This window comes from Podarcis raffonei, chromosome 1 (assembly GCF_027172205.1).
Source record: "Podarcis raffonei isolate rPodRaf1 chromosome 1, rPodRaf1.pri, whole genome shotgun sequence".
Taxonomy (NCBI): domain Eukaryota; kingdom Metazoa; phylum Chordata; class Lepidosauria; order Squamata; family Lacertidae; genus Podarcis; species Podarcis raffonei.
This window is the reverse complement of record NC_070602.1, coordinates 132,958,883-132,986,718: the sequence shown is the minus strand read 5'-3', so window position 1 is coordinate 132,986,718 and position 27,836 is coordinate 132,958,883. Positions and strand designations below refer to the sequence as shown.

At 44.0% G+C, this 27,836-nt stretch overlaps 1 protein-coding gene across 1 annotated transcript; it reads right to left on the bottom strand.

Annotated features, from left to right (window-relative positions):
* Positions 1-220: 220 nt before the first annotated feature.
* On the bottom strand, positions 221-27,075 carry ASB18 (ankyrin repeat and SOCS box containing 18). Its single transcript, XM_053362814.1, has 5 exons — positions 26,765-27,075; positions 22,598-22,865; positions 10,277-10,781; positions 8,933-9,046; positions 221-755 (listed from the first exon to the last, which is right to left on the bottom strand). The coding sequence occupies exons 1-5, from the start codon at positions 27,006-27,008 to the stop codon at positions 570-572; spliced, it is 1,317 nt and encodes a 438-aa protein (XP_053218789.1). The 5' UTR covers positions 27,009-27,075; the 3' UTR covers positions 221-569.
* Between the last annotated feature and the right edge of the window lie 761 nt (positions 27,076-27,836).

Genomic DNA, 27,836 nt, shown 5'->3' with positions numbered 1-27,836 from the left:
CTCCTCTGCTGCTGCACCGCCAGAGCCCGATTTCTGTTCTTAGCCTGAAGCAAAGTTCTTAACCTGAAGCACTATTTCTGGGTTAACGGAGTGTGTAACCTGAAGCATATGTAACCTGAAGCGTATGTAACCCGAGGTTTGTTAATTCGGAATTCAGTCATCAATTACTATTATTTGGGAAAATAAAAACATTATTGAACAAAATGACATTTTACTAGAGTTCAGCATTTGAGTATGAAATTTTATTTACCTAAATGTTCCAAAGCCTCTATTCTTGTTACTGTGTATTATTTGTGCTATTTATATTGTATTAACAGATTGCTAAAATCTGTGAGGCCACAAACAAAACTGCATCAAAAGATTTCCAAAGTACATTTTGCAGAAATGGTATACAAATAAAAGCTTCAAGTCATTGTAATAATCTGTGGTTTTATTAATGTAAACCCCTGAAAGCACTTATTTGTTAGGAAACCGGTAAAACCTTTGCTGTATTCATAAGCAATTCATTTATCATACGCCAATGAAGACCAAGATATAATGGTGAGATTTGGTGGCTTGGTACAAGATATTCAAAGCAAGACTCCCTCAGGTTCTAAAAGTAGATAATTTTGTAGTGGTTTGGGAACAGGCAGTAAAGGGATGAGAAAATGGCACCTACTGCCAAATTTTCTCCTGATGGCACAGCGGCACAAATGTTGCAGACACCGGACCTTGTACATCTGATTCTGGAGGGACTCATAGAAAGATAGATGCCTCTGAAAGAGAAAGAACAGTTTGCAAGGTGTGACCACCTGGAATTTATTTATTTATTTATTTATGGCGCTGTGGGTTAAATCACAGAGCCTAGGACTTGCCGATCAGAAGGTTGGCGGTTCGAATTCCCGTGACAGGGTGAGCTCCCATTGCTCGGTCCCTGCTCCTGCCAACCTAGCAGTTTGAAAGCACGTCAAAGTGCAAGTAGGAAGGTAAACGGCGTTTCCGTGTGCTGCTCTGGTTCGCCAGAAGCCGCTTAGTCCTGCTGGCCACATGACCCGGAAGCTGTACGCCGGCTCCCTCGGCCAATAAAGCGAGATGAGCGCCGCAACCCCAGAGTCGGCCACGACTGGACCTAATGATCAGGGGTCCCTTTACCCTTTACCTTTATACTGCTCTGCATCCAAAGATCACAGGGTGGTTCACACCATAAAAATTCAAAACGAGAAGGCAAAATTCATAATAAAACAAAACAAAGACAAACCAGTAACCCCCCTCCCACAAACACATTTAAAAGGCCATAAAATATTAATCAGCCAAAGGCTTGGTTGAAGATAAACATTTTCCCCTGGTGTCTAAAAGTATATACAGTGGTACCTTGGGTTAAGAACTTAATTCGTTCTGGAGGTCTGTTCTTAACCTGAAACTGCTCTTAACCTGAAGCACCATTTTAGCTAATGGGGCCTCCTGCTGCCGCCACGCCGCTGAAGCATGATTTTTGTTCTCATCCTGAAGCAAAGTTCTTAACCTGTAGCACTATTTCTGGGTTAGCGGAGTCTGTAACCTGAGGCGTATGTAACCTGAGGTACCACTGTAATGAAGGCACCAGGCGAACTTCTCTGGGGCGAGCATTCCACATGGGGAGCCACTGCAGAGAAGACCAATTCTTGTGTTGCCACCCTCCAGATCTCTTGAGGAGGAGGCACATGAAGAAGGGCCTCAGATGATGAACGGAGTCCAGAACAAATTATATGGGGAGAGGTGGTTCTTGAGGTATTGTGGTCCTGAGCTGTTAAAGGCTTTATAGGTCAAAACCAGCACTTTGAATTGGGCCTGGAAAATAATTGGCAGCCAGTGCAGTTGGGCCAGGATCAGTGTAATATGCTCAAACCGTCTTGCTTCTGTGAGCAACCTGGTCATCGAATTCTGCACCAGCTGAAGTTTCTGAACCATCTCCAGAGGCAGCCTCATATATACTGCATTGCAGTAATCTAACCTAGAAGTTACCAGAGCATAGATGACAGAAGTCGGGCTGTCCCTGTCCAGAAAGGGGCGCAGCCCAAGCTGATGGAAGGCACTCTGTGCTACCAAGGCCACCTGAGCCTCAAGCGACAGCAAAGGATCCAGGAGGACCCCCGTGCTATGTGCCTGCTCCTTCAGAGGGAGTGCAGTCCTCCCAGCCTTCCGCTAACAGGGAACCCCCCACTAACAGGGCCTTCATCTTATCTGCATTGAGTTTCAGTTTGTTGGCTCTCATCCAGTCCATTACTGAGGCAAGAAAAAAAAAGACGATTTAACCAGTGTTAGTAATAGTAATACGAGGTATTTGTCAACTGATGATTAGGACCAGCAGCATAATTATCTTGAGAAAGAATGAAAAAAATACAGCAGTCATCACATTTTTGTGAAAGTAGCAGTGATTTGTATGACTTGGCCATCACTTTCTCTAGATACAGTTTCTTATATGAGTCTCCCTCAACCAGCAGATAAAAACAATCATATTCAAAACGATTAAAAACATAAATCTCAGTGCAACACGTTTAATAAATTATGCAACAAAATCAGCATAATCCTGTGACAGAACAACAGCATATTTACCTATACAGTGGATGCTCGGGTTGCGAACGTGATCCGTGTGGGATACACATTCGAAACCCGCAGCGTTCGCAACCCACAGCGGCACATCTGCGCACACGCAGGGTTGCAATTTGGTGCTTCTGCGCATGCACAAAGCACAACCGCCAAAACTCGTTCCTGTACTTCTGGGTTTTGGCGGGTACATAACCCGAAAAACGCAACCTGAAGCGGCTGTAACCTGAGGTATGACTGTATTACAAATGCCTATATTCTGAACAGTTCCCCCCGGAGGGTCTTTGATACTGCACCCCTATGAACCCTATAGGTATATCCTGGGCTTTATAATTTTATTATACATCCTCAGGTTCAACTGGCTAGTACTTTTGTAATATACCGGTAAGTACAAATCATTGAAGAGGTCACTAAATAAATATCTGATTGGCCATCTAGACCACTGAGACAAACAATCTGTCTACACCCCGGGGTACATTTCTCTTGATCCTGAATTTCCATAAAGGGGTGAAGCTTCACCTCGTATTTCATCTCTTGGAATCATTCAACAAGGTTAAGAATGAACCTCTCTCTCAGACCCTCTCTCCTGGAAGGAACTTTGCACATTCTCTGAAACCCAAAACTCAGCTCAGTCATTTAACATGTAACTAGCTAATTTAGATTCAATGGACCACATTCTCTTAGACTGCCCTTTACATAGCAGAGCTCACCAACTGATGCTGAGCAAAATGTTGGACCTCCGGCCCACAACTCCGAAAAGAAGCCAAATAAGGTTTCTCCTGGCGGATGAGGACAAAAATATTACTGCTTTAGTAGCTTCCTTTTTAGCCATAATTTTACCCGACAGGGTTCCCAACCAACTATCCTTTCGGGAAATAGACAGGGTGTAGCAGAATATCCAAATGCACACAACCATAGTGTGACCTTATAACCCTCGATAGCTTCACCCTTGTCTTTTTAATTATTCCAGTTACTTGAAACATTTTACACTGTGATGCCAATAAAGGTATTTGATTGATTGATTGAATAGATGGTTGTCACACACACACAGCCTATAAATCTTCAGCACATGGATTAGGAGGGACCAGTTGGTTAAAGGGATTCAGGTCGGAGCTAAACAATACAAACTGAGAGCATTTGCAGATGACCTAGTACTTACATTGCAAGAGCCAGAAGCTAGTACGAAAAGAGTTTTGGAAATAATCCAAGAGTTTGGTCAATTGGCAGGATTTAAACTGAATAAGTCAAAAACAAAGGTATTGGAGAAAAATCTAACACAGATTGAAAAAGAAAGGTTTCAGAATGAGACGGGGTTGACTGTGGTTAAAAAAGTGAAATATTTGGGTATAAACATGACAGCTAGGAATGTGAATTTATTTAAAGATAATTATGAAAAAACTTGGACAGAAGTGAAAAAAGATTTGGAGATTTGGTCAAATCTTAAGCTTTCCTTGTTAGGTCGAATTGCAGTTATAAAGATGAATGTATTGCCAAGAATGTTGTTTTTGTTTCAAGCATTGCAAATAATGGATAAAATGGACTGTTTCAAGAAGTGGCAAAAAGACATATCTAAATTTGTCTGGCAGGGCAAAAAGCCCAGAATTAAATTTAAGATATTAACGGACTCAAAGGAAAGAGGGGGGTTTGCCCTGCCAGATTTTAAACTGTACTATGAAGCGGCAGCTTTCTGCTGGCTGAAAGAATGGCTGCTTCTTGAAAACACAGACATTTTGGATTTGGAAGGTTTTAATAATATTTTTGGGTGGCATGCATACTTGTGGTATGACAAGGTTAAAGCACACAAAAGTTTTAAAAACCATATTGTCAGAAAAGCATTATTAAATGTTTGGGTCAGATATAAAGATTTGCTGGAAAATAAAACTCCAAGGTGGCTGTCGCCAATGGAAGCGAAGGCAGTTAAAAAGTTAAACATGGAGTCTAAGTGGCCAAGATATTGGGAAATTTTGGAAAAGGAAGGGGACAAACTGAGATTGCAGAGTTTTGAGAAATTAAAAGGGAAGGTGAGAGATTGGTTGCACTATCATCAAATAAATGAAGCGTTTAAAGTGGACAGTAAAATTGGCTTTCAGGTGGAAAAATCAAAATTGGAGACAGAACTGTTAGAACCCAGTACTAAGAATTTGTCAAAAATGTATAATTTGCTGCTGAAATGGAATACAGAAGATGAAACGGTTAAATCAGCTATGATTACATGGGCTCAGGACATTGGTCATAATATTTTGTTTGCTGATTGGGAAAAGTTGTGGACCACCGGGATGAAATTTACGGCATGTAATGCCTTAAGAGAAAATATTATGAAAATGATCTATAGGTGGTACATAACCCCAGTCAAGCTTGCAAAGATTTACCATTTGCCTGACAATAAATGTTGGAAATGTAAAGAAAAGGAAGGTACATTTTTTCACCTTTGGTGGACGTGCCCGAAGATTAAGGCATTCTGGGAAATGATCTATAATGAACTTAAAAAGGTATTTAAATATACTTTCACCAAGAAACCAGAGGCCTTTCTCTTAGGTATTGTCGGCCAAGGGGTGTTAAAGACAGATACAACTTTTTTTATGTATGCTATAACAGCAGCTAGAATACTCATTGCGAAGTACTGGAAGACGCAAGATCTACCCACACTGGAAGAATGGCAGATGAAGGTGATAGACTACATGGGTTTGGCAGAAATGACGAGCAGAATCCGAAACCAGGGAAGAGAAACAGCGCAAGAAGAATGGAAAAAATTCAAGGACTATTTAAAGAAATATCATAAAGTTAATGAAAGTTAGAATGATGATGGATTGAAAGTAAATGGTTACTATTAGTAATGGTTAAGACAAGGAGAATAAGGAAGGTTAGCTTAAACTTAAATTAAAATAAGGGAAGATTTGCTGAGTAATTGATAAGAATTTGGAATACAGAAAAGGGAGGCATGAGGAAGTCGGGGAAGGAAGGTATAAGAAATTAGGATATGAAATGGTACATGTTTTTTTGTTTTGTTTTTGTTTTTGTTTTTGTTTTTGTTTTTGTATGTTTATGTATGTTATGTTTATATGGAAAAATTCTTGAATAAAAATATTATAAAAAAATAAAAAATAAATCTTCAGCACATGGTCCTTCCTCTAAGGAAATCTGATGCTGCCAAGGCTGCCCTGAGTCATCCTGTACTCTGTATTTTGAAGAGAGTGAAACAATACATTGTTTTACTCCCCACTCACTTGCTAAAGCACTGACAGCTCAGGAAAGCTTTCTTTGTAATGCCCTGGAGGAGACCATCCCAAAATAATTAGATAATTAAAGGTTCAGGTGCTATTTACAAAGCTCTACTCTTACACAGTGGATTATGAAATCTACCCCCAAACTCCTAATCAATGTTCAGCTTAGAGGAAATTCTCTTGGCCTTGGATGAGATTAGAGCACCTAAAAGGAAAATTTGGGAGGAAATTGGGTCAGGGTGGTGGTGGGAAAGCATTCTCAGATGGGATTGTAGAGCAAAAAGAAAATATAGGTACCACAAGGTAAAATGCTCTGGCGGCAATGCATGCTTATTCAGACTGGATGTAAGTGTTACGAAAAAGGAGCAATGCAGCAGAGTGCTCCAGATGGCTGGAAAGCCAAACAGGATGTTGATGTTTTGGGACTGTACCGTGGGAACAAAGGACAGTCTATTCAGTGTACTGAGCACCGGATGTTAGCTCAGAGTGTCATATGATCTGTACTGGAAGTACATGGGAGGAGTTATTCTCTCTCTGCTGTTGGTGTTAAGAGAGAGCAGTCACGTTTCTCTGTACTGCTGGAAAGACAGGAATAAAGGCATGTAAATACATTTCTGTCTGTCTCTCTCCCCTCCCTGGGGATGGTAGGGGAGGAGTGGTGTGTTCTTCTCACATTGAGGAGGATCGCCGATCGAGATCTCGCCTGATTTTGCCGGGAGTCGCAGACAGGGAGGTCAACAAGGAATGCAAGCCGGGCACCTGGAGGGTGGCCAATTCCTCTGACTTTTGGCTTGATTCCGACAGTAAGTCCCTGTGATAAGTGTATTTAGGATTACAGCCTTTGAACACAAGAGTGGAAAGTTTCAGAAAACCAGAGAGCTCCATAAGCAGATTAAAAATGTGAGTGAGAGGAGCCAAAAGGAGACCAGCAACTTTCTCTTCTTCTTCCATACACGTAAAAGGTAAAGGTAAAGGACCCCTGGACGGTTAAGTCCTCGAGCAGGAAAGATTAATCCGGAGGAGAAGACAACTGTGCAATGCCTTTAAGCTGCTTAGAAGGGACCCATTCCTTGGGGGATGAGCAGTGATCCTCTTGGGCTATGGATGCTTCTACCAGGGGCTGGAGGGATCCTAGTATTGGGTGATTTGATCATTAGGACCAAGAAGAGCTGGGTGTGTGATGGGCGGGCAGATTGCAGGGTGATGATGCTCATCATAAGGGACGTGGGTGGTGCTGTGGTCTAAACAACTGAACCTCCTGGGCGTGCTGATTGGAAGATTGGTAGTTCGAATCCACGTGATGGGGTGAGCTCCCGTTGCTCTGTCCCAGCTCCTGCCAACCTAGCAGTTCAAAAGTGTGCTCTGGCACTTGTTATGGTGTTCTGTGCTCTAGAAGCAGTTTAGTTCTGCTGGCCACATGACCTGGGAAAGCTGTCTGTGGACAAATGCTGGCTCCCTTGGCCGGAAAGTAGAGATGAGTCAAATTTGAGTGGACTTAACCATCCAGGGGTCTAGATGGGCTGGTAGATAGTTCTGGGGAGGAGTCAGGGGTGCATGCTGGCACCAGTGGCTTCAGGAGCTGGGAGCTCCTGGAAGTGAACTCTACGTTGCTTGATAAGATGCTGAAAGGCAGGCCCTACAAAGCAGCTGTTTTCTGAGATTTTCTTTACTGTCTTTATTTCTTCAATTCACCTTTTTCTCCAGGGAGCTCAAGGCGGTAGGCAGGGTGCTCTGCTCTCGTTTTACCTTCACAGCAACCCTGTGAGGTAGGAAAGGCTGCAAGGTAGTGCCTGGCCCAAGGTCACCCAGTGAGCTTCATGGCTGAGTGGAGATTTGAACCCTGATCTCCTGGGGCCAGCACACTAACCACTACACCACACTGGCTCTCGCCAGTCCAAATGCCACCTGTTCCACGTGTAGGGCCATCTAGACAGGTACAGGTATGTGTCAATGGTGGTGTTGGGAAGAGGGATCTGGATTTGTTAGGTACTGGGGAACATTTTGGGAGAAGCCAGGCCTGTTCAAAAGAGAGAGACTCCACTTGAACTGGGATGGAACCAGACAGCTGGCACTATGGCTTCCAGGCAGGGCGCAGCCCCTGGCACGGCACTTTTAAAAAGGTATCTGGCTTGCTTGTTCTTTCCATAGAGTTCAAAACAAGAGTCTCCAGTTATGGAGTTCTGTCCATAGAGAAGCTAACTTGTTACCAACATTACTATATGTGGGGCACCTGGCATTTTTGTTTTTACATTTCCGCCAGACTTCTTAATGTATTATTATTTCAATATGTTGTACTTTATTATATTCCATGTGTATTTTTCTGTTTTGCCATGTTTTTGTAAACTGCCCTGGCAGCACTGCTAAATGGCGGTACATAAACCATATAAATAAACGAATAAATAACAATTAACAACATTGCACACATCCTAGACAAAACAGCACAAAAGAATTGGTCTTATTTTGGCAACACAAATAGTTATTGCAACTCAATGGAAAACAGCCCAGAATCTGACACTGGATGCTTGGTACAGTACTACTCACTCTGCAATATAAGTATAATGGAGAAAGTTACACTTAATTTAAGATTTTGACAGAAATAGAATCTCCAAAATAGAAAGTTTCTTTTATGGCATATGCAGCAGGACCATCATTCCTCAAACTCGACCCTCCAGATGTTTTTGGCCTACAACTCCCATGATCCCTAGCTAGCAGGACCAGTGGTAAGGAATGCTGGGAATTGTAGTCTCAAAACATCTGGAGGACCGAGTTTGAGGAAGCTTGTTCAAGGCAATGCTCATCACAAGCCTGGAAAATCTGAAACTATACTTTATGATCTGATAATGTTGATAAGCCTTTACTTGGGCGTTGTTATTTTAACCTACAGTATATGCAACTATAATTATTCTGTGTGCCTATTTTATAGCATTCCCCCCATATTTTGACTTTTGTCTATTGTTATAATTGGTTCTCTCTGTTTTATATACATTATAAAATGAAATAATAATAATAAACTTTATTAAAAAAGAAGTTTTATGGCTGTAGCGTGACACATGTTAATCTGATTATGCTTTACTCCATTTGCTAAAGTTGCAAATTCAAACCCGGATTAGATAAACAAATATAAGCAACACAATTCGTCTAGCTGTTACCTGAAATTCTTCATTTGGGATGACTTCCAGCCATTTTTCAGAGATGGGAAGATGAGGGTAAGAATTATAAAGGATTTCAATAATCTCTGGCACAGAAGCACAAGATTTCAGCACCTAGTGGAGGAAAAATCATCGGGGTAAATACAGAGAGAGAGAGGGGGAGAGGGAGGGAGGGAGAGGGAAAGGTATGGGTTAAGCACTGTGACTGCTGCAGGTCAATGGTATTTGTACATTGACTCCCAGTATGTGGCCTGTCCTCCATGTGAAGTAGCTGCTCCCATGGTCAAACTACGATAGATTATTTTGCAAGTCACTAAAAAGCCCAGTTTATGCCATCCTTATTCTCAACCTGAAATTTGAGTTATGGAGAGTTTGGGTGTTTTTTGTATTTTTGTAGAGGGAAATAAGGAAATTGTTAATTTTGCTCAAGATGTGAACTGCACACATTTCAATCAAATAGGGTTGTTTAAATTATTTAAATAGTTCTTACAAAGCAGGGCAAATCTACAGATGCTTCACAGTTCCTACATTACCTGTATAGACTTTAACAAGCTGGGCTGACCTCCTTTGAATCAGAGATTCCCAAATCATTAAAAGAGTTATTATGACAGCCCTTGAAGGGGCTGGAGTCATGGCCTTGAAGAGTTAATTCACTCATTTTTAACTTAGAAACACTGGTTAGGGATTGAGAATGTGAGCATCCAGCGCTGTGCCCATTAGAAGAGCAAGATGCAAATTCTCAAGACTGACGTGATGCCAATTAGTGAAAGTTTGGTAGATTAAACTTACTACTTTTTGGAACCTGTTTGAAATGGTTCAACTTGGTTTCTTTCACCTAGTTTTTATGGTATAAGCAAGTTTCATTTCAAATATATGAAAAACAAGCTAACTGATATTCTACTCAAAATGGCGGAATCCTCCTGTGATAACTTTTGAAACCAGGAAAGCACTTTTGATGATAAACACTGATGATTATAACAGTTCTGCACCAAAAACGTCTCCAATTCCCTTTGAATGACCATGCCTGGCAATTCTTGCAAAGGTGGGTCTGGTTGCACAGGTCTTTCCCTGTCAGCATCCTGCACAGAGGAAAGCTGCCTGTTGGCTGGAAAAGGCTCTGATGGCTCAACTGCAGTTTTTACGTTCCCTCCCCGATATTGTGAGAATAACTCCCCAGCTGCTGAGTGTGTGTAAAAGAGCCTGCATCTAGTCAGCAGACCAACGAAGGGTGTCATCCTGGAATGGCTGCAGATGGGTCTTCTACAAGCTCTGCTTCCTGAAGGGGAGATGCAGAATTTCGAAGCTGAAGCAAAGGCATCAATAAACACAAAGACAGTTCCTTACCTTGACGAAAGCTGTGGGCCACAGTTTTTGAGAGCCATGGTTTATCAGGGTCTGTACTGTGAGATGGGGCCTCTGCTCTTCCTTGAAAGCTGCAGTTTGCAGGACACAGGACATTGGATATGCCCCATTGTAATCGATGGCATTGACATCGGCTTTCCTCTGCAGCAGGAGCTCAACCAAGCTGTGATGAGCATTCCCGCAGGCTTTATGAAGCGGAGTCTTCACTTCTTCATCCACAGTGTTTACTTCTGCTCCATATTCCAGCAGCAGCTGACATACTTGCAAGTAGCTCTCCCGGCTCTCCCTGTTCTTTGCTTCTCTGCAAGCCACACTGAGTGGTGTCTCCTCCTGGCTGTTCTTCTGGTCCACAAGAGCACCACACCTCAGGTACAGGAGCGTGTGGTCGGGAAGACCATGCTTAGCTGCTACGTGAAGAGGTGTTTCTTGGGATTCTTCACTTGGCTGGTTTACCAGGGCACCAAAAGTCACCAAAGCTTTAGCACACCTACAAAACAGGATTTTTATTTTTTAAAAAAATTATGAGCTACCATTTAAAATGCATTATTTTCCCATGGTGGCTTACAACATTAAAAACAATTTAAAGCCATATAAAATACAAACAATCCTATGCAGAATGCTGACATGCATTTGAATCTCTTTTTGCTTACAGTGGATTTTAGTTATCTTTTACCTGTTTTTACCTGCTTTAATGTGAATTTTTTAAGGTTCTTTTTTTGTAAACTGCTTGGAGGTTTTACTACCATCAAGCAGTATATGAATGTGAAATAAATACCGTAATATCAGCAGGGCACGCTGTGCCTGAAAATGTCAAAAAACACTTCTGCATATTAAGATGTTGCAAAAACAATACATAGACACCTCCCCAGAGTGCTATGTAGACTACTTTGTTCATCTTTGATTTGGGGGTGAGGGATCTATGTGTTTAGCCTTCTCTTCAAACAAAGGCAATCCTGAATGGCAAAGCTCTTTACCCATGTGTTAATTTTAGCCCAAACAACTTACGACACCAAGAACACAAAGCCACAAAGCGACTCTGTCCCCTGACCCTCCACGTGTGTGATCAAGGAATCAGAGCAGCTCTGTACTTTCTCATTGTTACTGGATAAATAAATGTCCTGTAACTGAACAGTACATGACCTGAGCGGCTGTGAAACATGTACAGGTGCGAAGAAGCATTACAAATGAAGCACAAATTATTTCAACTGAGGGGGAGGGAATCCTCGTAGATTCATAATGGCAGTGAACTGGCAGGCAAAGGCCGGCAGAGTCACACGACCAGCACTGGGACTGACAAGACACATTTGCCTCTAGTTTTGAGGAAAGTGTTGTCTGAATGGGAAGGGCCCACAGATCACTGGCAGGGCGCATGCCTTGAACACGGAAGGGCCAGGTTCTCTAGTACGAAAGGCCTCTGTCCAAGGTGGGCCTTTGGCAGTTACATTAGACATGGCCATAGCTGTCAACTTACAGATTCGAAAATAAGGGACCAGCAGCCTTAAAAATAAGGGACCAGCAGCCTTGAAAATAAGGGACCTGCAGCCTCACCTGTTCCAGGCACTCCAGTCTTCCTGTCCTCCTGCAGTCTGGTCAAACTCATGCTGGTAGCTTCAAGAACACTGTCCAACCAACTTTGTAACCAGAGGTTCAACTGAATAGAATCTGAATCACATGCAGCACAAGGCCTATGCAGCCTCAACTTAAGATGGCTCCCCGACCTGGCTTTGCACTGCAAAGTTTGCAGCAGCACGTGCAACAAAATGGCGTCCAGCGTTCAAAAAACCCCTCAGCTTGCATTAACTAGCCACACACAAGGCATGCAAGCTCCACCCCCCAGTCGTTCTTAGACTTCTTATTGGGTGAGCAACGCAGCCAAGCAACACAGTTGGAGCCTCCCTCCTCCCTGGCCAGCAGGGAGGGAGGGAGAGGAGCTGCTTCCTTTGAAATTTAAGGGACATCATTTAAGGGACATCCATCAATAAGGGACAGCAGCGGGACATGGCGCTGGAATAAGGGACTGTCCCTTCAAATAAGGGACACTTGACAGCTATGGACATGGCTAGGCAAAGTGGACCAACCGTCTGACTTGGGGGGAGGCAGCTTCATGTGTTCAGGGTGCAAGAGGTTCTTGAGCTGAAATCATTTCAGTGATTCATCACTGCATTGCTCCTCCCACCAACCGGCATCAAGTGTTCTAGAGTTTCTAGAGTTCCAGAATGTCTGCATAGGGCTTTCATCTTCTAGAAATGCAAATATGGTGTTAAACTGAGTCCTCAACAATGGGAGGTGTGGGTGTGTGTGCATACACCACTTTAAAAATTTGGAATCAAATTTTAGTAGTCACTTCTTTTGGCAAATACCCACATGCAGGGAGTTTATTCATTATTTCTTTATGGCATGCTGTGGTGGAATAACTCTTCAATTTATTAACATATCACATCAGGTCATGGCCGTAGCCAAGGGGGGCAGGGAGAGGCATCAAGAAAAAACAAGAAAAATACATAGTTAACTGAGGTTCTGCCCCCAACTAAGAAAACACCTGCCCCCCCAAAAAAAATTCCTGGCAACACCCTGCATCAGGTGCAAAGCTCTAATGCCAATGGCTGATACAATAGTAAATACCTATCCATTCTCTATTTTGACAAATATGAAGAGAAATGAATGATGATAATGGATGATAATAATAATTTTTTTTATTTATATCCCCCCCTCCCCAGCCGAAGCCGGGCTCAGGGCGGCTAACAACAATCAAATAATCCAACATTCTAAAAACATTTCATTATAAAAATTAATTAAAATCAAATTGATGGCAACCGTTAAGCAAAATTCTGTGCAGATTGCCAGAGGAGGGAGTCAGGCTGCACCCTGACCAAAGGCCTGGTGGAACAGCTCTGTCTTGCAGGCCCTGCGGAAAGATGTCAGGTCCCACAGGGCCCTAGTCTCTTGTGACAGAGCGTTCCACCAGATTGGAGCCGCAGCCGAGAAAGCCCTGGCTCTAGGATTAACAGAAAGGGTTAGAGACATGGGCATAGCCAGGATTTATGTCCCCCCCCCCAATTCTGTTATGGCGGCAGAACCCAGCTATCTGTGACACAGTTGGCGGGTCAGTTAGTTAAGAATTTGTATTTATTTACAGTCGTACCTTGGAAGTCGAACGGAATCTGTTCCGGAAGTCTATTCGACTTCCAAAATGTTGAGAAACCAAAGTGCGGCTTCTGATTAGCTGCAGGAAGCTCCTGCAGCCAATCGGAAGCTGTGGAAGTCCCATCGGACGTTTGGCTTCCAAAAAGAGTTCTCAAACTGAAACAGTCACTTCTGGGTTTGCGACGTTCAGGAGTCAAAATGTTCGAGAACTAAGCTGTTTGAAAACTAAGGTACGACTGTACTTGATTATGGGGGACTTCCTCTGCCCCCCTGGCTATGACATGTGTAGAGATTTCTTTACGCAGTCCCCATTTGCTTGAAGGATTGGGTTAGCTAGCACATAGCTAGCAGCAATCAGCGAGCCACTTTGTGAGAACTATTCCCATTCTTGTGCCATGGTCTCCCACCTCCCTCTTGCCAGTCACATGCTCATGCAGGCATCAGACAGACAGACCCTAGCAGATAAAGCCCCCCACCCCAAGTTTCTCCCATAACTTTTCTGCAGGTGAAATAAAAAAATTAATCAGAGATCCATGCATGTACTTGGAGTTGACGGATAGTATGAGTACACTATATTTTTGCAACCTGCCCTGGGACCATTTGGTAAAATTTGGTATATTAGTGCAACCAACCAATCAATGCTTACATACATATGTACATACATACATGGAACTTGCCTAAAATCTGTTCTGGGTTTAGGAGTCCTTTTGTAGAAGCCTCGGGCTGGGCTGATGGATACACAGTGCACATCCATTTCTCTGTAGTATGGGGTCCCCTCCTTTATGAGTGCCTCATCCCTAAACATATTTACTTGGAAGGAAGTTCTACTTACCAGTGGAATTTATTTCTGAGCAAGCATGCACAGATCTGAATCACTTCCAAAGCATTAAGGCAGTAGAATGTGACAAAGCTTTGAACAATGATGTGGGACACCTTCTGTCTTCACAATATTATTTTACATTCACTGCTTAAAATACCTTCTGACAAACAGAAGAGGCTTAGAGATAAAACAGTCCACAGCAATGTTTTTAGTGCAAGTAAATTAATGTGATAAGCTAGTCTAAATGAATCAAAATGACGGTTGCTTTGCTTTGAGATGTTGACATTGCTACTCATGAAATGGTTGGCACAGTCACACAGCAAGGTCAAATCTTCCAGCAGGTGGAAGAAGAGCTGGAAACAAAGCCCCTCCAAGGAGCCTTTTCAATCCTCTTACCTAACCCAAAGATTTTGTAAAGTCGAGGAACACTGGCAAAGGGAGGGGCATCATTTACACATACACTGACTAGGGTGTAGTCTTAATGACAGGCATATAAGAGATTGCATGGTACCTTTTAAGATAATCTGATGCAGGAAAATTTGCAAAGTTTTTAATTCCACAAAGCTCTTCATTAGGTAAAAAAAATAAAATGCTACAATGAAACTGATATTGCAAAAGAAAATAACTATGTGAATATTTGCATTAGTATCTTTTCAGGTAGGCCTTTATCGGTAGCAGCAGATGGCAACAAGAAGATAAACTGCCAAGGAATCAAAGACTGCTATGTTGTTTAGCAAGTTCACACCTCTGTGTAGGCAATTGTTTTAGGAACATGGCATAACCTATTGTTGCTGGTGAAATCAAAGCAAATGACGACTTATGAGGACAGAACTGAATGTAGTTATTGCACTGCAAGTGTCTGGGGCTGGAGTGGAGGAGGGCTGTGCATGCAGACCCTGACTTTTGGGGTCAAAGGGGGATGTTTTTCATCCTTTGTTTCTCTGTTAAGAGCTTCCCCTTCCGTTCCACTTTATGGGAAATGTCAAATTGCATTTTATAAACGCTATGGGACTAGACTTTCTCCCAAAGGTGTCTACTTAAAATATTTGCAATGGTATATATCCTCAGTTCTGGCTGCTGAGGTAAAGGAAAGCGGCATGTCTGCCTGTTACAGAAGTATATTATTCGAGAAGTGTATGGACACACCACGGTGCCCTTTGGTCCTACCAGACAGCTGACTGTGCCTCCTGGCCTCCTCCTTCACTCACTGGCAGACACTCACTGTCACACAGCAGCCCTAAAGGGTCCAGCCCTGCATTCACCTCTTGAACCCCTTTTTCTGCTGTTCCACGTAATTAACGGAGAGGTGGTGATAAAAAAGAAGCCTAGAGGCGAATGCACCGCCTTGGATGGTGAGCTCCCCGGAGGCTCTGCAGGGTGCCTCCTGAACAGCAAGGGGCACCTCCCGTTTTATCTTAAGTAACCAACCTTATTAAGCTAAAAATAGCCTTGAAAACAGACGTGGATGGAATGCACTAACACGGCCAGCAGGAGAGGGAGAACCGGGAACGGAGCAAGCGGGGGAGGACATTGTTTACCGGAAAGTTTGCTCTGCATATGCTATTTCTAGACACTTACAGGTTTGGGATATAAGAGATCTGGCAGACCATCCTGGATTCTTTCCCCTTCATGCCTAGCATAGTGGAAATATCATCTATACATGTGGGATTTAGGCAGAGTGAATTAATGGTGCTCTGTATCCATAACTCCTGGCTGCCTCCTCAGGTACACACACTCAAGGACTGGCAACTGCTGGCTCCTTGTCCCCATGTGTGACAGTCACATCCAGAGCTCTTTCCAGAGAGAGACTTGCCAAATGTTCAGAAACTGAGACATGGTCTGAGTGCCCACCAACTATTAAATAAGTCAGATACAGTAAGAAAGAAGGCTCACATACAAAAATTTAAATAATCCAAAAACTCCCACACACCAAAGCCTAGATGTCAGAGGAAAGTGTTCTAGCACGGCCCTCTCCCTGATCTGCTAGATTTGTATGGTGCTCTCTCTTCCTCTCTCTAATTTCCCAAACAGAAACTGTGTCTGGCCAGCTCTATCACTGATGCTTAAAACATTGCAGTGATGCCAACCCCAAAAGCCCCCTCTCCTGTTCAACCCTCCAAGCTCACAACCATGCACCCCCCCAAAGAAGATGGAGGCCTGTGAATCCTTGTGTGAAGCCTGGTGTCACTCAGAAATAGATTTATCACTTCATCTGCTCAGGGGCGGAGGAAGGGGGGGTGCAGTGGGTGTGGGCTGCCCCGGGTGTCACCACTGAGAGGAGTGACAAAATGCTGGTTAGCACTCACCGCGGGGCCTGCAGAACGCCCAAGCTCCATGTTTCTCTTGGGAGAGACTCGGTGGCTTGGGCATGTGCAGGCTCCACCGTGCCCAAATGGTTCGCCTGCTGCCTCCCCCCCCCAGCTGTAGAGCAGCTGAGAGGGAGGAGGCAGGCAGACTCCAGAGGCCCCACGGTGTGCCCAGCCCCTGTGGATGGCTTGCCTTGCCCTCGCCTCGCCCCTGGGCACGCCGTTACAGGTGCCAAGCGGCTTCCTCCGTCGCTGCATCTGCTGCCTGTGATAAGACAAACCATGGACTGCAGACTACAACAAAACCAAACCTGACTCCTGATGATGCCACTTCATCATTCAGGCAGTAGACAACCATTTGAAGGAGGAATTACAAAAGAATGCTGCAGAAATGTAGCATTTGCTGGACTTTACATTGTTATTTGAACACTTGATCATCTCTTGGGAGGAAACTATCTGATATTTGGGCAATGTCTTTTGTCTGCACCATAGTTATGGTCAGCATAACTACGTAGAACTTAGCACACAGATACTCCATTGTGGCATTTGCACTCTAACTGGATTTCAGCCTGCTCTGTTGAAAGGCCAGGAGGGGTTAGGGTGTATTTAAAATAAAACTTGCAGCCTGAGCCTATGCATGTTTTCCGGGAAGTCTCACTGAGTTCAGTGAACCTCTTTTTTCCTGCTAAATGTGCTTCTGATTTCAGCCATAGATGTAAAAAGAAGAGTACAGCTATTCATTGAACCAAAGACTCATAGAGTTGGAAGGGACCCCGAGGGCCATCTAGTCCAACCTCCTGCAATGCAGGAATCTCAACAGATGGGCATCTAACTTTGTGCTGCTGCTTCTGCTAGAAAATAAATAAATAGGAAAAACTGAACATTTCTTGCTTATACTCAACAGGCATAGGAGCCGAGCATCACAAGCTACACTGAGACTCTATAGCAATCCAAGCAAGACATTTCCTGCCATGTGTCAGCACTGTTTATTCAAGAAATATGCCACCCCCCTTTCTCCACATTCAAGAGGTCCTACAGTTTTTGTAATAGGATAAATATAAGAGAATATATTTCTGTACCAAAACAGTTTTTGGAGGGCAGGTGGCTGGCTATGGACAAGTTAAAATAAGAACAGGTTTAGTACAGCATCAGACCTATAGTTAATTTATGTTCCAGGGCAGGCGTAGGCAAACTCGGCCCTCCAGATGTTTGGGGACTACAACTCCCATCATCCCCGACCACTGGTCCTGTTAGCTAGGGATGATGGGAGTTGTAGTCCCAAAACATCTGGAGGGCTGAGTTTGCCTATGCCTGTTCCAGAGCATAATTTTCAAAAGGCAGCTATCTGGATAGGGCACAATTGTCGTCTGCAAATGAGATTCCTGCTCAGATTGACATGGAATACCACACTCATTTCAAAATACTTGCATTTACCACCACCTGAATGAAATCAACGGGCTATTAATTTTCCTTCTGACTTTTATACTTCTGCTCTAAAGCCTGTGACAGCTTCCCCGGTGTTTTGTTAGAGAGTGCCCTTTTTGGACTTAACCCTGACTCAGAGACCCTGTATTTGTATTGTATCTTATTTTTAACCCTGTGGCATGGCCAAAGTATAGAAACAAAGAAGGGTTTCTCCTCCTCAATTCTAGTTTCTACAAAAGCCTGCACGATTCTCCTTTTTTTAATCATCCCAGCTTTAGCAAAGGGAGTGCAGTGAATTTGTAGACTCCTCTTACCCCACCATGTTAATTATCACTACTATAAAAAGAAGGTCAAGGAGAGGAACTCAACTAAATAGGGCGAAGTTGGCATGCATGGCTCCCAAAGTGAAGAAGATAGAAATGAACTTTGCTGGAACTTAAAAAAAAAAGGGGGGGGCTTCAAAAAGCTTCTAGATTAAAGCTCCTACATCTTTCTTTTCCTTTTTTTGGTTGAATTCTCATAGATTGTGAAAGTTGAAATGGTTGGAAGGAAGCCTAGATAGTTTTTTTTTATCCCAGTCACTGAGAGGCTCAAAGGTTTTAAGTCCTGCCCCCATGGTGAATATGGGAACACAGAAGAACCTGACACATAGGTGTTCAGGCCATTGTTACAAAGAGGGAGCCAAATAAAATAGCTCCCTATGTAGGTCAATGACCTGCTCTTTATTGTCAGTAAAAAATTAGGGATGACCTTCAGTCCGTTACCTGGGAAAAAAATCAGCAGAAGTAGTTTCCCCTAATCAAAGAGAAAATGTTTGTTACCCAAAGCTTGACCTCCTCGCTGTCTAACTTTAGCACAACTCTCTGCGATTGAGAAGCAGTGGTTGAATCCCATCTGAAATGTCTGTTAATTTTTGATCCTTCCAAGTAGATGGCTTAGTTATTGTAGAGGCATCCAGTTGTGCTGCTGTAGTTAAGGCTCTGGCAGCATTTCCATTATAAAGCCATAATATTCAAGGGCTTAGGGCTGGCCCCGTTCTTTCAACATTGCACCTGTGATGTGCGTGGCTTATAGGGCGGCAGTTCAAGCGCTGCCCCTTGGCATTTGTATAAAATATGATGTAAATCAACAAAGATGCCTTCACAGCTGGACAGACATAGGGACATGCGGAAAACTCCAGTAACATAGATAGAATGCAGGATTCTGTCCACCCTGCACTTTTCAAAAGCAAGAAGTCCGTGCCAGACTTCTTCAAATGTCCTCTAAGATACAGGATGCAACTACATTCTAAAAAGGAACTTGGCATCTAAACTCAAAATGCCTTGGCGGGTGAGAATGCAAATCAACTGTTTCCTTTTGCCAGCTCTTCTGCTAGAAATTAGCTGCCCGAATTCATTCCATTTCTAGGACAGTATTTTAATTTGTCCTGTTTGCTAACCAATCTCTAGCTGACTTAAGTCGCCTTTTGTTTGTTCAGAGAGACTCAAGAATACAAAATAACTGAGAAATCTGGATCTGAAGTTCTTTGGCGCTAGTGCTGTTGTATGGGGTACATGGTAGACCAGCAGCAGCATAACAAGGCAAACATCTCTAGTTGAATTGTGGTAGGTTACTTGACTTCACTCAGCGGAAGGGAAATTTCAACAAGTCATAATACCTACTGGTAGTTAATAGTGCATTTAACTGTGAGCTTTTAATTTATTTATTTATTTATTTATTTATTTATTTATACATACATACATACATACATACATACAAGGGACACAGGTGGCACTGTGGTCTAAACCACAGAGCCTAGGGCTTGCCAATCAGAAGGTCGGCGGTTCGAATCCCCATAACGGAGTGAGCTCCCGTTGCTCGGTCCCTGCTCCTGCCAACCTAGCAGTTTGAAAGCACATCAAAATGCAAGTAGATAAATAGGTACCACTCCAGCGGGAAGGTAAACGGCGTTTCCGTGTGCTGCTCTGGTTCGCCAGAAGCGGCTTAGTCATGCTGGCCACATGACCCGGAAGCTGTCTGCGGACAAACACCGGCTCCCTCGGCCTATAGAGTGAGATGAGCGCTGCAACCCCAGAGTCGTCCGCGACTGGACCTAACAATCAGGGGTACCTTTACCTTTACATACATACGTACACGGCATACCACTTCTCAGCAATTTTCATGCATTAATATCACAAATCCTACAACACTTACTAGCAAATATTTAGCCTGTTTGAGGGTGCAAGCCTGTACTGGAGCAATACCGACTGAGAGGCTTGAGAAATTTATGTTACATCGACACAACATGAGAAACATCACTAAGCATGGCAAACGCATGGACGGAATTCCCTCAGCTCACAGGTAGAGGGAATCATGCCAGCAGTGCCATTCCAGCAGCAAAGATACGGCAGCAGAGCTGCCTAAATGGGTCAGGGAAGTGAGTGGGGCAGGCTGGTGAAAGGGGAGGACCACACTTAACATGGCATCCTATGTTCTCCCAGAGACTGGGTTTTTTTAAAAAGCATTTTCACTGGGGTGTGTGTGTGTGTGTGAACTCAAACGGACACTTAAAAATCAAGCTAAAGGGAATTTTAAATCTTCAGTTTAAATAAGCACACACATTTCAAAATAATTTTGTCTCCTGCACATGAGCAGTGTGAGATTCCAGAGGTTCCAGGGTTTGTGTTTCCTTTGGAATGAGGGGTGTATGGTTTATTTACACATATATGCAACCTGAGACAGCACTGTCACCCCAAGAAGGACTTGCTTCTCCCATAGCCACAGCCTTGGATTGCAACAGAAATCAGGCATAGCTCTGTTTCTCAGCTGCCCAGCCTGCCACCTTCCAGCTCCTGGCTCACTACAATCAACTCTCAACTCTGCCTTTGTCTTTCAAACTACCAGCGAGTTGAGGGATGGGGCACTTCCTTTGTTACCTTAATGACTCCTACTTAGGCCATTACCTCACCCAGAAGCTGTAAGCTAGCCTGGCTAGTCCAGTCATCTGAATACTTGCTTAGATTTTAACCCTAGCAGCCACGAAATTAAAAGACGCCTGCTTCTTGGGAGAAGGGCAATGACAGGCCTAGATAGCATCTTGAGAAGTAGAGACGTCACCTTGACAACAAAGGTCCGTATAGTTAAAGCCATGGTTTTCTCAGTAGTGATGTATGGAAGTGAGAGCTGGACCATAAAGAAGGCTGATCACCGAAGAATTGATGCTTTTGAATTATGGTGCTGGAGAAGACTCTTGAGAGTCCCATGGACTGCAAGAAGATCAAACACATCCATTCTTAAGGAAATCAGCCCTGAGTGCTCAAGGAGAAGGGGGCGACAGAGGATGAGATGGTTGGATAGTGTTTTCGAGGTTACCAGCATGAGTTTGACCAAACTGCGGGAGGCAGTGGAAGACAGGAGTGCCTGGCGTGCTCTGGTCCATGGGGTCACGAAGAGTCGGACACGACTAAACGACTAAACAACAACAACAGACCCAGGAATTAGAAGGGTGCAGCCCTCCACCTGCAACTCATAACAGCCACGAATCATGTATTTTAATCATAAATTCTTGTAATTTAAAATAAATTTGGCATTTAAAATCTAATTTAAAATGGCCAGAACTCTGAATTTATTTATTTTTTAAAAAAATTCTGCTCAGCCTAACTCTCTTTGGAGCAGGCTGTTTTCTTCTGTCTCGGATTCAAAGAAAGTGGACAACAGCAGGCCGGGATCACAATAGGCTGTGCCAATCCCATTCAGAGCTATGTTTAGCTGGGCATTAACTATCTGTGTTGTCATACTTGCTCATGTGTCATCTACTATAAGATTATGTGGGGACACAATTCTTTCAGTTTGCATTGAGTGTGGTGTAACATTTCTGCCAGAGGTTTCTGCACCATGCCAGAAGCTATGGCCCTACACAACGGCTTAGAAACGTTGTTGAGAATTTTAATGTTTTATCATTTTAACTTCTTGTATGTTTTAATGTAATGTATTTCCCCCCCTGATTTTATGGTTTTATCTTTTTGTTAACTGCCTTGACGGTTTTTGTTACAATCAAGCAGTGTACAAATTTAATGAAATAAAGTAAAAGAATAAAATGATAGGTGACAGCTGGCAAAGACTCAGTGTGAGGGTTGCGGCACTTCAGAAATTATTTGCCCTGCTCACGGGCTTCCTTCTTCAGGTAAAGGTGCTGGCAAAGGACCCCATAAATTTCCAGAACTATGGAAAAAAAGACCATCCCCCTCCCCGCTCAGTGGCATAGTGTGGGAGGGCCAAGGGGGAGCGGCCCTGGGTGCAAAATAGCACCCCCCCACGGGACGCAGGTGGCGCTGTGGGTTAAACCACAGAGCCTAGGACTTGCCGATCAGAAGGAAATACTTGTTTAGGAAAGTATTTTCAGGTGTGTACTTCAAACTATTTATTGTGTTGTTTTCTGATCGCTGATTTTTATCTTTGTTTTTATTGAATTTCATGGTTTCAGTCTTGTATACCACTTTGCTAATGTGAAACAATTATGAGCCAAGAAATAAACACACTTTCTATCCCTAAATCTAATTCTGAGGCCTAAAGTTGTCAGAATGAATCTGTGGAAGGACTAGACTCTTGCCCAAACATCTTGCTCCTTACCCTAAGGTGTTCTGGCTGGTGCACAGGTGCAAAGGTGCTTGCCCATCATCACTCAGAAGATTGGGATTAGCCTTGTGTTCCAGTAGCAACTCTGCACATTCTCTGTTGCCCCTCTGGCAGGCTTCATGCAGGGCGCTCCGTCCTCCTGGAGCTGCGTTTGGGTCTGCTCGCCAGAAGAGCAGGTGACGAAGGCAGGCAGTGTGTCCGTGGATGGCCGAGATGCAGAGCGGGTTGGTCAGATCCCTCTTGTATTCCAGAGACCACAGGCCTGGAGCAGACAGGGATGGTGGGCGGGAGAAGAGAAACAGAAAGGAAAAGCAAGGATGGGCTTGGGGCTGAGATTTGGGGTCACAGGGTTTTTCCATGTCTCTAGGTGTACAGGGATTGCAGGTGTTTGTATGAGAATGTTAATGTTCGTTATGGTTATGAATCTGTGGGTGCAAGACACCCTGAATGAAGGCTGAGATGTTAGAACTGGGGAATAGCCAGGCTCATCTCTACAGTAGGCAGACCCAAGTGTGTATTAGGGTGTAGCAAAAGGTGGGGTGGCCCCACTGAAAAGCCTCTGCTATTGGCATAAGGTAAAGGTAAAGGGACCCCTGACCATTAGGTCCAGTCATGACCGACTCTGGGGTTGCGGAGCTCATCTCGCTTTACTGGCCGAGGGAGCCGGCGTACAGCTTCCGGGTCATGTGGCCAGCATGACTAAGCCACTTCTGGCAAACCAGAGCAGAGCACGGAAACGCCGTTTACCTTCCCGCCAGAGCGGTACCTATTTATCTACTTGCAGTTTGACGTGCTTTCGAACTGCTAGGTGGGCAGGAGCTGGGACTGAACAACAGGAGCTCACCCCGTTGCGGGGATTTGAACCACCGACCTTCTGATCAGCAAGTCCTAGGCTCTGTGATTTAACCCACAGCGCCACCCGTGTCCACTATGCTATTGGCATAGTGAAAGCTAATTAAGTCAGGCCAGCGTGCTAAATTATGACCCCCTCCTTAATCTAGGAAATCAACATGAGTTAGGCACTAATTAACTCTGTTTCCCTGGAAGGAGGGGTAAACAATTAGGAAGTTCATCAAAGGGGCTAGGTGTGGAAAGGGCACCTGGAAAAGGCTTCCTCCCTCCCTCCCTCCCTCCCTCAGGGGATAAAAGATGAGGGTTTAAAGCAGCAGGTTGGAGTTAAGAGGGATTCAGCTGGAGAGGGGGCAGGGTGTGCTGCTTGCTGTCCTTTTGAGTGTGTGTGTGTGTGTAAATAAATCATTTATCCTAAAGGAAAGATGCATCTTGGTTTGTTAGGAACAAACAAAGAACAAAGGGGAAATTTAGGGTCTTTAGATTAGAACTATAACAATTCCAAGGACTAGAAAATGAAACAGAAGCAGGAAGGGGAAGTGCACTAAAGTGGAGGGAACAACAGCTGCTTTTGGGGACTACAGTGATTCCTGTAGCCTGGTCTTCAAATAACGCAGTCATGAATCAAAGTTCTGACATTATTCATTGGCTAAAAACACTGACAGAAAAGACAGGAGCAGTCAGTTTGGCTGATCTTACAGAATTCATGTAGAAGGATGCCCACACATTTTGCTTTATAACTTTTCTTCTAGTAGCGCTAGAGGCTACTATATATATAGTGGATTTGGGGGGGGGAGGGTGGGGAGAAGAGGGCATCAGGACATCAGCATGAAATCCTTTTAAGCAGCACAGAAAATGAAACTGTTACGCAACTGGAAGGTACATGAGTGAAAAAGACAGCAATATCTCCTGGTTCTCCTGACAATGTGTGGAAAAGGGACTGGGGGAAACTTCAGCCAAGGGAAATGGATCTTGCTATTGAAAAGGATCACTGGCACCTCACAGTCAACCATTTCAATACTTTCCTTCGTTCTGCAAAAGGTGCCAAGTGCTCTTGCTGGATATGACAGTGACACTGTACACTCTCCCCTCTCCGACAACATGCGGGGCTGGGGGTTAGCCAATACGAGTCAGGGTGGATATAAAAAGCAAGCAACAATAAAAAGAAGAAGTCCCCAGTGAATACACATCAGTGGCCTGGATTTCACATGGCACACAGAGGTGCCTTCTTGTCATGAAGGAACAAATCGATATTATGCCGGTAACAAGCTATAGAAACTTTGCTGAGAAACTTTTGAAAAGACTTTGTGCTAATTGCTCCGCTGCATTTAAAGCAAATATGCAGCCTATTGAAGTCCAAGCATGTGCAACATACTGGTCACCCAACCACTAGACAATGAGCTAACAAGGCTTACATTGCTTTTGAAGAGATAACACTAAAAATGTTTATCCTGGGGCCCTGGTCAAAATGCTGCTAGCACACAATGGGGTCCTTTCCCACTGCAGGGAGAGATCTTTTGTGCAAATCTTATTCTTTTCTGTTTCCCCCCTTTTTTCATTTTTGGTTCTACAGGTTTACTTTTCACTTTTAAAGCAATTATTTTGTGGGGTTCCCTCTAAACCCCTTAATTTTACCCCTTTCATGGCTGAACTATATTCTGATATCACTAAGGGCAGGTGAAGCCTATTTAGAGTGAGGGCAAAGCTTCCTGTATAAATCATGTGGGCAATCCTTGCCAACTAGGGTCAGCGTTAAAAACTGAAAACTTCTGATGGATATCTTTCAATACTGATCAAGAATTTGGAGGAAAGAAGTTGCCTCTTTTGGCTCAGCCCAGGATGAATCATGATATACAAACAGACCAGATAAAAAGCTTTGTGTAGAGATTTCTATATTTGGTAATCCCACCATCTATCAAGAAGTTTTTCCATTACTTGCTAAACCATGCCAGCCAATCAAATAAATTAGCAACACTATTTCATTCTGCCTGGCTAACAGGATATTTATATTTTCTACATTGCTATCACATAGCAGAGCTGGAGACCTGCTTCTGCAGCTGTTCAAGCAAATACAGGGACTCCAAGACTCTGCCTGACCCACTGAGCAAACAAACATAAGACCGAGATGGCCTTAGCAGGAGGCAAGAAGGTTCATTCTTTTCTGCTCCTTGCATTATACACAAGGCAGGCAGGGAGAGATCAGCAGCAAGGATGCTGGATGAGACTGCATGACAAAGGTTCACAGAGAACATTCAGCAGCACCTTTACCTGTGAGCACCCCACACAGAACAGCAGGCAGAAAGGGTAAAAAGAGAAGATGTGCAGGAGGGGAGGAAGAGTGGCAGCTCTGCCTATACTGGGAAACAGTCCTGCTCCTCTTCCACCACCCCTGCAGGCAGCCCCCACCATCACCAAACGGTCCCTACAGCAGGGCGATGTGCAGAGCTTTTGCACCAGACTGTGTCACACAGACCTCTCCTTTCACCATGTGGGGAGAGATGGGAGCAGAGGCCTGGGAGGACTGCAGTGGACTGAGGGGATGCAGCAGGAGCTGCTCAGCATGACTACAGAGATGCAATCCTGCCCACGGTGATATGAGAGAAGCACTGGCTCCATTGCCAGGTGAGGGAGGTGTGCTCCCTACCTTCAAAAGGTATGGCAGCCATGAATGAGCTGGAGAGAAAACAGGAAATGTGGCCGGGGGCAGGGAAGGGGGGGGGGCTCACCTGGGAGACAGCACTGATGAGCCTGAGGTGATCAGACCAAGGAGGATTCCCTTGGAGCACGGCTGGGGGACTGGAAGGTAAGCACGAACCTGAGGAGGAGGAAAGTGAGGGACTGCTCAACCCCTTTCACTTGCTCTGTGGCTCAGTGGGAATCCCAACCCAAGAACCCTGAACTCCTTGCTGAGACTTTCTATGATGCTAACAAGCTGGACACATTTGGATCCTTTTCAAAGAGGGTCAGTCCTGCTCCTTAGACCAGATTAGCACATCGCCATTGCCACCTCGCTCAGTTTCCATTAGCCTGTCCAGGTCTAGAAACATATGGTGATAGCAAGCCCACAAGCCTGTTCACTGCTGACAGTGCTCTACGATACTAGCCAAAGACCCTTGCTGACCCACGTGAAAGAGCTGCTGGGAGGGACGGAGGGAGGGAGGGAGGGAAGGAACCAACCCTGCACACAGACTTTGGGAGCAACTGGATAGCCACAAATAAGAGAACACTTTTTTAAAAGCACCACTTGCCTTAATTTGGATTAGTAAATAATACCTGTTTAAGTTTGAAAGTGGTCCTTGAAATCTAGAGTACCTGACAGTCCATAAGCAGCTTTCTTTTTCACCTGCCATTCCAGCTCATTTTTACTGATCTCAAAGACCACATTGACATCTTCATAATACTGATCGACCAGAGCTTTGAGCTTCTTGAGGTTTCCTGTGACCAGAGCCTCAAAGTATTTGTCCAGAGGAGCATGGCGAGTCTTCAGCTTGAATCTGGATCCTCCTGGCTCAAAGATCTGCAGCTTCTCTACAGCAGGTCCTGGCACCTCTTCCATTGTGCTAATCTGCAGCTAATTTTAGTCCAGAACCTTGTTGTGCAGATTACGGAGGTCTTATTGTTTGTGTGACTCTGTTTGTGCTGCCCAATTAAATTCTAGTTAGGGCTCTGACATAGCTTGTATTTAAATCTGGTGCTAATTGTTACTTGATACAATTAAAGTCACGTGGGTGGGTGGGTGGCTACAATAACAGCCACTTTACAACTGAGATTACTTGTGGAAATAAATATAGCTTGACAAGGTCAAATATTCACAAGACTGCTTGTGCTGGAATTCCTGCATGGAGATATTTTAATTCCAAGCATGATCTTGGCAAGGAAACATTCTCATCCACAGTGAGGTTTTCCCCTATAATTAATGTTAGCCTATTTTAGTCCAGATGACATGCGATGGTTTGCATGCTTTGGGATCTCTTGCATTTCAAACTTTTATCGTCTGCTTATCCACATGATTTTCAGCACCTGGTTTTCTTTCCATGCCATCACCATGAAATACAGTTCTGTGATTAGGATATATATCCTGGCTATGTACAACGCCATAAAATATTGACTTTCTTTATTGCATTAAAGTGTCATAGCATTTTTCACTGAGCAAATTCGAATCTGTTAGCCCTTTTTTATGCTGCAGAAACTGTAATTCCTAGGGACTAGAAGCCAATGCAATAGAATCCATCTGTGCTTAAGGTTCGTGACAATTTTTCCATTGCTTTTGGCTAGATTACTATGGTGGTGCTGGCGGTGGCTAGACGAAAATTTGACTCTAGAAGTAGGATCAGTCTCTAAACTCACTGACTGAAGGGCACACAGGGGACAAGCCAGAAACAGG

Bases quoted from the DNA above. Each gene is read 5' to 3' on its own strand.
- ASB18 (XM_053362814.1), bottom strand. From the start codon at position 27,008: ATGGAAGAGGTGCCAGGACCTGCTGTAGAGAAGCTGCAGATCTTTGAG. The intron at 10,782-22,597 runs GTAAGGAGCAAG...CCTGTTTTGTAG, and splicing joins ACCAGCCAGAACACCTTAGG to GTGTGCTAAAGCTTTGGTGA. The intron at 9,047-10,276 runs GTAAGGAACTGT...TTCCTCCACTAG, and splicing joins GGCCCACAGCTTTCGTCAAG to GTGCTGAAATCTTGTGCTTC.